This window comes from Solanum stenotomum, chromosome 4 (assembly GCF_019186545.1).
Source record: "Solanum stenotomum isolate F172 chromosome 4, ASM1918654v1, whole genome shotgun sequence".
In the NCBI taxonomy this organism is placed as follows: domain Eukaryota; kingdom Viridiplantae; phylum Streptophyta; class Magnoliopsida; order Solanales; family Solanaceae; genus Solanum; species Solanum stenotomum.
In genome coordinates, this window is record NC_064285.1 from 21,859,738 (window position 1) to 21,869,697 (window position 9,960).

At 45.7% G+C, this 9,960-nt stretch overlaps 1 protein-coding gene across 1 annotated transcript in view; it reads left to right on the plus strand.

Moving 5' to 3' along the window:
- The first annotated feature begins 8,564 nt into the window (after positions 1-8,564).
- LOC125861356 (uncharacterized) overlaps positions 8,565-9,960 on the plus strand; it is a 7,696-nt gene continuing 6,300 nt past the window's right edge. Inside the window, exons 1-4 of the mRNA XM_049541276.1 lie at positions 8,565-8,694; positions 8,752-8,916; positions 9,052-9,189; positions 9,298-9,518. Of these exons, the coding sequence (XP_049397233.1) occupies positions 8,565-8,694; positions 8,752-8,916; positions 9,052-9,189; positions 9,298-9,518 (654 nt within the window). The remainder of the gene's footprint in view (positions 8,695-8,751; positions 8,917-9,051; positions 9,190-9,297; positions 9,519-9,960) is intronic.

The window sequence follows — 9,960 nt, forward strand, 5'->3', positions numbered from 1 at the left end:
AGTTCTTCAAACTTTGAAAGATAAGGAGTTATATGCTAAATTCTCTAAGTGTGAATTTTTGCTTGAGTATCTGGCATTCTTAGGCCATATTGTGTCTGGAGAGGGAATTAAAGTTGATACTCAAAAAATTGAGGCAGTGCAGAATTGGCCTAGACCCACATTTCCCACTGATATTAGGAGTTTCTTGGTTTTGGTTGGCTATTATAGAAGGTTTGTGGAGGGTTTTGCATCCATTTCATCTCCTTTGACGAAGTTGACTCAGAAAATAGTGAAATTTTAATGGTCTGAAGCTTGTGAGAAAAGCTTTCAGGAATTGAAGAAGTGGTTGACTACTACCCCAGTTTTAACCTTACCAGAAGGTACTCAAGGTTTTGCGATGTATTGTGATTCATCTAGAGTTGGTTTGGGTTGTGTGTTAATGTAGAATGGCAAGGTTATAGTTTATGTCTCCAGACAATTGAAAGTTCATAAGAAAAACTACCTAACCCATGACTTAGAGTTAGTTGCTGTGGTATTTGCTTTGAAGATATGGCGTCATTATTTGTATGGTGTTCATGTTGATGTGTTCACTGAGCACAAGAGCCTTCAATATGTGTTCACTCAGAAAGAGCTCAACCTCAGACAAATGAGGTGGTTGGAATTACTCAAGGATTATGACATGAGTATTCTTTATCACCCAGGTAAGGCTAATGTTGTTGCTGATGCCTTAAACAGGTTGTCTATGGGTAGTACCGCCCAAGTTGAGGAAGAAAAGAGAGAGTTAACGAAAGATGTGCATAGACTTGCACACCTGGGAGTCAGACTAATGGATTCGATAGAAGGAGGAATAGTGGTGATGAATGGGGCTGAGTCATCGTTAATGTCAGAAGTAAAAGAAAAGCAAGACCAAGATCCCATTTTGCTTGAATTGAAGGCAAATGTTCATAAGCAAAAAGTATTAGCTTTTGAACAAGGGGGAGATGGCGTATTGAGATATCAAGGTAGATTGTGTGTACCTATGGTGGATGGATTCCAAGAGAAGATTATGGAGGAAGCTCATAGATCCAAATATTCCATTCATCCGGGTTCCACCAAGATGTATCATGATTTGAAAGAAGTGTATTGGTGGAATAGTATGAAGAAGGGCATTGCAGAATTTGTTGCTAAGTGTCCAAACTGCCAACAAGTTAAAGTAGAGCACCAAAGGCCCGGTGGTTTGGCGCAGAATATAGAACTTTTGAAATGGAAGTGGGAGATGATTAATATGGATTTCATCACAGGTTTGCCAAGGTCTCGCAAACAACATGATTCTATTTAGGGGATTGTCGACAAAATGACAAAACCAACCCATTTTCTGCCGGTAAAGACTACCCATTCAACAGAAGATTATGCCAGGTTATATATTCAAGAAGTGGTAAGACTTCATGGAGTCCCAATCTCCATTATTTCAGATAGAGGTGCACAACTTACTGCACAATTCTGGAAATCTTTTCAGAAAGGTTTGGGTTCAAAGGTGAACTTAAGCACTGCTTTTCATCCTTAGACAGATGGGCAATTAGAGGGCACTATTCATGTAATGACCCTCCAGGTCATTTTTAAATTAAAACATTCATTCCATCGTTTAGAGCGTTCCTGTAGCGACCCCAAGTCATTTATGACTTGCTGGCACTGACTGTTCGGTCGCTTGGTCGTTCGTTTGGGTTTTAGGCCCGTTTCTCTGTTTTGGAGATTTTATAACTAGAAAAGTTGACTTCGGCCATAAATTCAGGTAAAAGACCTCAGAATAAAATTCTAACGATTCCATCAGCTCCGAAATGGCCAAAATTGGCTAGTAGCACGGTCAACAGGAGTATCGAGACAATCGGTACGAGTTTAGGGCCATTTGACATTTTTGCCCTTGAAATTTGGCCTATAGTTGACTTTGGTCAACCTTCTTGGAAGACGTGCTCAGATGAAAATTCTGACAGCTAGGTTAGCTTCGAAATATCGATTTTGGTCTAGAACGACCCTTTGTTCACTTCTCGAGGCTTTAGATGCCCGTTGTGGAATCTGGCTCTAAACGATACTGGGTGTGGGACCCACTTTTCATCGAACCAATCTCCAATGGAAATTCTGACTTTAGCGTTGAGTCCGAAAAATCATTTCCAATCAGATTCCATATATGGTTTGTGTTTTTCTGACTCCGAACGAGTCCGGAACATCAAAATTTAAGTTTGGAGAGTTGTTGAATTCTAATGCGGTGGTGATGTGGCAGAGCCATGCGACGCCACGTGGCAGCGTGTTGAAATCTGGAAATTTCCAGATTTAAGGATAATTTTCGTCCATTGTTTTTTCCTCATCTTCAAACATAGATATCTCCTCCATTTTAAGCTCAAATTAGGTGATTCAAAAGGCTAATTTCAAGAGAATTTCGTGCGAAATCTAGAGGTGAGCTCAGAAACGCGAGGGGAGGCTTCGTTTGAGGTAAGGAATCGAATTTAGCTACTGCTAGAGTGATTTTCGGAATGAATTTTTTTGTTGAACTTTGAAAGGTTAGATATTGATCATCTTAGGTCCGTTTTGAGTCATTCTTGAGGCTAACTTGTAGAGATTTTTGCAAGGATTGTCGTGGTATAATCTGTTTGGGTTGAAAGGGTCTCGTTTTTCCAAAATTTGGTGATCAAGGGGGCTGCCAAGTCGTAGGTCAAGACTTATTAACGATTTTAATTGTTGGGGCTGATTTGCTATGTTTTAGGCATCTTTTTGTGCTAAATTTTGGGGTATTAGTTTAGTAAGGTATTTGGGACGTTTTCACGGATTCGTTTTCGAGATTCCAATTGTGGGTCCCACAATCCCATTTTAGACCCAATTTTGGGTTCGTCTTCGAAAAATATAATTTTAGTCTCAACATATTCGTAATGACGAGGTGATTAACCTTTTGATAGTGGGAAAGCATTTGGACACCGTTCGGAAGGGAAAAGCTCCGGTACCGTGAGTTGAAGCACGCGTGATCGGATTTCAAGTAGGCTAAGGCTTTCCCCTCGTGAGATTGAGCACGTTTAGGCAATTATTTATTGATTTGCTTGAGTATGGAGGGGTTCGGGTGTCGAGCATGCTAAATTTCTATAATTCCTGCCTTAGACCTTATTTCGGGAAATTGTTGGATTATGAAAGCATGACTCTTGATATTATTGAACATCGATACCTTGTGGTGTATATGATAATATTGATTTGAAGTATGTTTGGCCTTAGTCTAGGCTTAGACTAGTGGTCCCATAGACTTGCGAGGATTCGGATGTCGTTGGGCAGTAGAACTTTTTTCGACGTCGTTTCGGAAAATCAGCTTCTTGTAGACTGATATAGCAGTCTTGAGTCTGGTAGTTTGAGCCTTAGCTAGGTGGTAACTCAGCTTATGACCTTGTATCCATAATGCCCTGCTTTTCTATCAGATACAGACACCCAGTTAGAGTCCGTGGTCCAGCTTACTTATGTCCAGGCTTAGCTATAGTACTCGGTTCGAGTCCGTAGTCCAGCTTACCTGTGATCTGATTTTGGCTACAGTACCCAATTAGAGTCCGTGGTCCAGCCCACCCGTGCCCGACCTTTGGCTACAACACCCGGTTCGAGTCCGTGGTCCAGCCCATATAGGTTGACTCATTAGCTATAGTACTCGGTTCGAGTCCGTGGTCCAGCTTGCACGTGGTGCATTCTCAATTCCTTACTGAAGCTTCAGTTTAGTCTTGATTACTCTCATTTGTAGGTTGAGGTTTTGGAGGTTGGAGATGTTCCGATTAAAGTCCGGGACGTAATGAGATCTTGGAATATAATTGGGAATGGTTCAGTTAATGTCCGGAAATTGGTAATATTGTGATAGACCTTCTAGCTCCATTATTTTACTTCAACTGCCGGTGCATCTGCCGGGCTTAGGGGGTCCGTGCAGGTGGTTTCTTTTATTGTGCACGAGCGTACCCGTCAGGTTTATGGGAGCTTGGCGGAGTTAGTTAGATTCCTTGTATTTGTTGCCTGTACGCTTGTGTACATACCCACATTTACTACTCTTTTGCCCTTGATTGTGACCCTTTATTTACATTTCAGTTCACTTTTGCTTATCTTACTCAGTCGGCCTGATGCCTACTGGGTACCGGTTGTTTTGGTACTCATACTACACTCTGCATCTATTTTCGTGATGCAAGTCCGAGTACTAGCTACCAATGTTGATTCGAGCCTGCTGCGGTCGTGATTGGAGGCAAGGGCGAGCACACAACGTCCTGGATTTTCCCGTCTCTTTCTGTACTTACTTTTGCTTGTCTTTTGCCTTTTTAGACAGCTTGTTTCTGTAATCCACTTTTAGGACTTGTACTTTTGTTAGCAGCTCTGTACTTATGACTTCAGGTTTGGGGAGGAATTCATTTTGTGTATATATGTCTAGTTGCTTCCGCCCGTTCATTGCATGTTCTTGTTATATTTATTACTATTTTAGGTTGATTGGGTTGTTTTCTACCCTAACATCTCATTACTTCGAGTTCCGGGATATGGGTCGGCTTGCCTACTAGTGGGTCATATAGTAGGCGCCATCATGACCTGAGAAATTGGGTCTTGACAAATTGGTATCAGAGCCCCAGGTTCGTCGGTCTCACTTGTACAGATCTAACGTCTTGTAGAGTCCTGCAGATCGGTACAAAGATGTCCGTTACTTATCTTCGGCAGGCTACATGATGTCTTTAGGAACGTGTCGCTTTTGTATCACTGTCGTGCATTGTGTGTCTTATCGGTTTCTGAAAATCTTTCTTGTTCCACTCTTTTACAGGGATGGCTCGCACGCGTGGTAGGATCCCAACTAGGGGTAAAGGCCGACCTCGAGGTCGTGCCAGAGCTACAGCACCTGCCCAGGACCGAGAGCAAACTCCAGAGCCGGTGATAGAGCCACCAGCAGCTCCAGCACCGCAGCAGCCGATGGGTCCGGGATCAGCCCAGCCACCGCCCGAGCCTGTGGCAGCTCCAGGTATACAGGCGATGCTCGTGCATATACTAGCTGCCATTGGGGGTATGCAACAGTCCCCAGCTCCAGCCGCTCTAGTACCGCAGGGCCAGCCTGCACCAGCGGCACCGATTGTTCAGCAGCTAGCGGCACCGGTTGTTCAGCCTGACAATTTAGAGGGCGTTATGCCACTTCGGGAGCAGAGGATGCTTGGGGTGTTCCTTAGACTATCACCGCCAAGGTTTTTTGGGTCTATGGGTGAGGATGCCCACGAGTTTCTACTAACTTGCCGCGAGCGGCTACAGACTTTGGGTTTAGTGGAGTCGAGAAAAGTAGACTTCACCGCTTACTAGCTAGACTGTCCCGCCAGGCAGTGCTGGTGTACATACTTAGAGACCAGGCCAGCTGGGTCTCCACCAGTCACATGGACTAAGTTTTCAGAGGCCTTCTTGGCCCGATTTATTCCCAGGAGAATCAGAGATCAGCTCAGAGATCAGTTTAATCGGTTAGAGCATGGCTCCATGACAGTATCAGAGTATGAGGCCCGATTCCACGAGCTCTCCAGGCATGCCGCCATGATATTACCTACTGAGGAGGAGAGGGTTCGTTGTTTTGTTCGGGGTTTGAGACTACAGTTGCGGATTGTGACTCAGTCTTTAGTCTCAGCGGGCCGCTCATTTCTGGATGTAGTGGACCATGTCCGTACTATTGACCAGCTCCGTCGGGAGGCCCAAGGGGGCAGCGGTAAAAGAGCTAGACATGAGGATAGCCATCATAGGCTCCGTTTCAGACCCCGAGAGTCTTATGATAGATCTCAATAGAGGTTTCAGTCGGGTCAGTCTAGTCGCCCCTTCCAGGCCTCTCTCCAGGCATCGGAGGGTGATTAGCACCACCATATTGGTTTTAGTGCCGGTCCTAGTCGGGGCCGAGATAGTTCACAGATGGGTTCTTCTGGCCGGAGTAGCCGACCTCCAGCTCTCAGTCGACAGTCCCAGGGGTGTTATGAGTGTGGGGAGTTAGATCATTGGGCCTGCGAGTGTCCCCATCGCAGGTTAGCCTTACCCGTTCCACAGGCAGCTAGGAATGTGCTACCGCTAGCACCTCCAATTAGAGGCGGAGGCCAGGGACAGGACCGCGGGGGTGGTCACCAGGGTATACGGGGTGGTCCCCGGGGAGGCAGGTTAGGGGACAGAGCCGATGCACAGGGTAGGGGAGCCCAGGCCCAATTTTATGCAGCTCCAGCTAGAGCAGATATTGAGACCTCGGACGATGTGATCACATGTACAGTGTTATTATGCCATCAGCCCGTATCCGCCTTATTTGATCCAGGCTCTACTTATTCTTATATATCTGTTTATTGTGCTCCTCGATTGAGTATGAGCCCAGAGCTATTGGTTGAGCCGTTGCGTGTTTCGACCCCGGTAGGTGATTCTTTAGTAGTGGATCAGGTATTTAGATCCTGTGTGGTGACTATTCAGAGGCGAGACACTAGGGTTGATCTCATTTTGCTTGACATAGTGGATTTTGATTTGATTTTGGGTATGGATTGTTATCCCCCCACTGTGCGGTCTTCTATTGCTATGCCAAGACCGTTACTTTAGCCATGCCTGGATTCCACCAGTGGTGTGGCAGGGCTCTTGTAGTAGCACGCTAGTTGGGGTGATATCTTTTGTTCGGGCCCAGCGGTTGATGTCTAGCGAGTGTTTGGCTTATTTAGCTTATGTTAGAGATGTTAGTCGGGAGGGTCCTACCGTTGATTCAGTACCTATTGTTCGAGAGTTTACAGATGTGTTTCTTGTCGATTTGCCTGGTCTCCCTCCTGATCGTGACATTGACTTTCCTATTGAAGTATATCCGGGCACTAAGCCCATTTTTATACCACCGTACCGTATGGCCCCCGTAGAGCTCAAGGAGCTTAGTGTTCAGATTCAGGATCTCTTAGATATGGGATTCATTCGACCTAGTGTATCACCTTGGGGTGCCCCAGTCCTCTTCGTGAAGAAGAAGGACGGTACTATGCGATTGTGCATCGACTACAGGCAGTTGAACAAGGTGACGGTGAAGAACTGTTACCCCATGCCTAGGATTGATGATCTATTTGACCAACTTCAGGGTGCCAGGGTATTTTATAAGATTGATTTAAGATCCGGCTACCACCAGTTGAGGATTAGGGTAGCGGACATCCCTAAAACTGCATTTAAGACTCGTTACGGCCACTATGAGTTTCTAGTGATGTCTTTTGGGTTGACTAACGCCCCTGCCGCGTTCATGGACTTGATGACTAGGGTGTTTAGGCCGTACTTGGATTCGTTTGTCATAGTCTTCATAGATGACATTCTAGTATACTCGCGGAGCCCGGAGGAGCATAAGCTTCATTTGAGGATAGTGCTCCAGACTTTGAGAGGCTAGCGACTTTATGCCAAGTTCTCAAAGTGCGAGTTTTGGCTTGAGTCCGTAGCATTCTTGGGGCACGTGGTGTCTGCATTATGGTAGATCCTGCTAAGATTGAGGCCATTCGTGATTGGGCCAGGCCCACCTCTGTGACTGAGATTCGTAGCTTCGTCGGATTGGCAGGCTACTACAGGCGTTTTGTTGAGGGAATTTCTACTATAGCAGCGCCTTTGACTCGGTTGACTCGCCAGGATGTTCCATTTGTGTGGTCGGAGGAGTGTGAGAGGAGCTTTCTGAGGCTTAAGGAGTTGCTTACCACCTCTCCTATATTGACTCTTCCAGTTGAGGGCGAGGGGTTTACTGTTTATTGTGATGCATCCGACATTGGTTTGGGTTGTGTACTGATGCAGCACGGCGCCGCGTTATTGCTTATGCGTCGAGGCAGCTTAAGCCGCATGAGCGCAACTACCCCACTCATGACTTAGAGTTGGGGGTGGTAGTTTTTGTGCTTAAGATTTGGAGGCATTACCTGTATGGAGTTTGATGCGAGATCTATACTAATCACAGGAGCCTTCAGTACATTATGAGCCAGAGGGATCTTAATTCGAGAAAGCGCCGTTGGATTGAGCTCCTGAAGGACTATGACCTGTCTATTCTCTACTATCCGGGCAAGGCGAATGTAGTAGCGGACGCCTTGGGTCGGAAGGCAGTGAGTATGGGTAGTCTAGCCTTTGTTTCTACTACAGAGCGACCATTAGCTTTGGACATCCAGTCCTTAGCTAACCGGATGATACAACTTGATATCTCTGATTCCCGGTGTGTACTAGCTTATGTGGATGCTCAGTCATCTCTGTTGGATCGGATTCCTTGCCGTCAGTTTGAGGATAAGGACTTAGTGGCACTTCGAGATCTAGTTTTGGGAGGTGACACTGGCCTGGCTACCTTAGATTTAGATGGGGTTTTAAGATTTGGTGATCGACTTTGTGTTCCAAGAGTTGGGGGTTTGATTCAGATGATTCTTACCGAGGCCCATGACTCCAAATATTCTATTCATCCGGGCACATCTAAGATGTATCGGGACTTGAGACAACACCATTGGTGGAGCGGCATGAGGAGAGATATTGCGGATTATGTATCGCGTTGCTTGAGTTGTCAGCAGGTTAAGACTGAGCATTTGAGGCCTGGTGGCCAGCTTCAGAGATTACCCATTCCTGAGTGGAAATGAGAGAGGATCACTATGGACTTCGTTGTAGGATTACCCCGCACTTCCCGTGGTCTTGATAGTATTTGGGTCATCGTGCATCAACTGACCAAGTTAGCACACTTCATTCCTGTCCATACTTCCTACAGTGCTGAGAGGTTAGCCCGTATCTACATTCGAGAGGTGGTTCGTCTTCATGGTGTGCCTGTTTCCATCATCTCAGACCGGGGCCCACAGTTCACATCTAGTTTCTGGAGGACCTTTCAGGATGAGTTGGGTATGCGTGTTGACCTTAGCACAACTTTCCACCCGCAGACTGATGGTCAGTTGGAGCGCACGATTCAGGTTCTTGAGGACATGTTGCGGGCTTGTGTTATGGATTTTGGGGGTCAGTGGGACCAGTATTTGCCTTTGGCAGAGTTTGCGTACAACAACAGCTACCACTCAAGTATTCAGATAGCCCCATTTGAGGCCTTATATGGTAGGCGTTGTCGCTCTCCAGTTGGTTGGTTTGAGTCTACAGAGCCCAGGCCGCGCGGTACAGACTTGATGCGAGAGGCTTTAGATCATGTGAGGGTGATTCAAGATAGGCTCAGGACAGCCCAGAGTAGACATCGGAGTTATGCAGACCGTAGGCGTCGACCGTTGAAATATGCTGTTGGTGATAGAGTATTCCTCCGTGTGTCGCCCATGAAGGGTGTAATGAGATTTGGGAGGCGGGGCAAGCTTAGCCCCAGTTATATAAGTCCTTTTGAGATATTGAGGACAGTTGGGGAGGTCACATATGAGTTAGTTTTGCCCCCGGCCTTTTCAGCTATTCACCCAGTTTTTCATGTTTCGATGTTGTGCCGGTATGTTCCAGATGAGTTCCATGTGATTCAGTATGATGCAATTGACTTGGATGACAGTTTTAGATACATAGAGGAGCCAATTGCTATTTTGGTCAGAGATGTCAGACGGTTGCGTTCCAGAGCCATTCCTGTGGTTAAGGTCCATTGGAGACATCGTCCAGTTGAGGAGGCTACTGTCACGACCCGGGAGCACCCCCTAGTCGTAACCGGCGTACTTGACCTCGAAGAGGTCCAATACAAGCCTCTTAGCATTCATTCATCGCATAGACACTAAAACCATAAGGAATTAAAAACTTTCTTTACCAAGAAAACATTTCATAAATAAATAAAAAAAAATAGCAAGCAGAAGACTTTCTAGACTTTATACATGATGTCTCAAAACCATCTAATACTTTAGAGTACAAAATTCGGGACTAATCCCATACACAACTTAAACAGTACTAAAAAGACATAAAAGAACATATGGGGTATTGTCCTCGAATATATGAGGACTCACCAAGTCTTCATCTTCAACACTTAGAAACCTATCAAATAGCCATGACATGTCATCATCTCCAAATCCCTACACTTTAGTCCAAAAA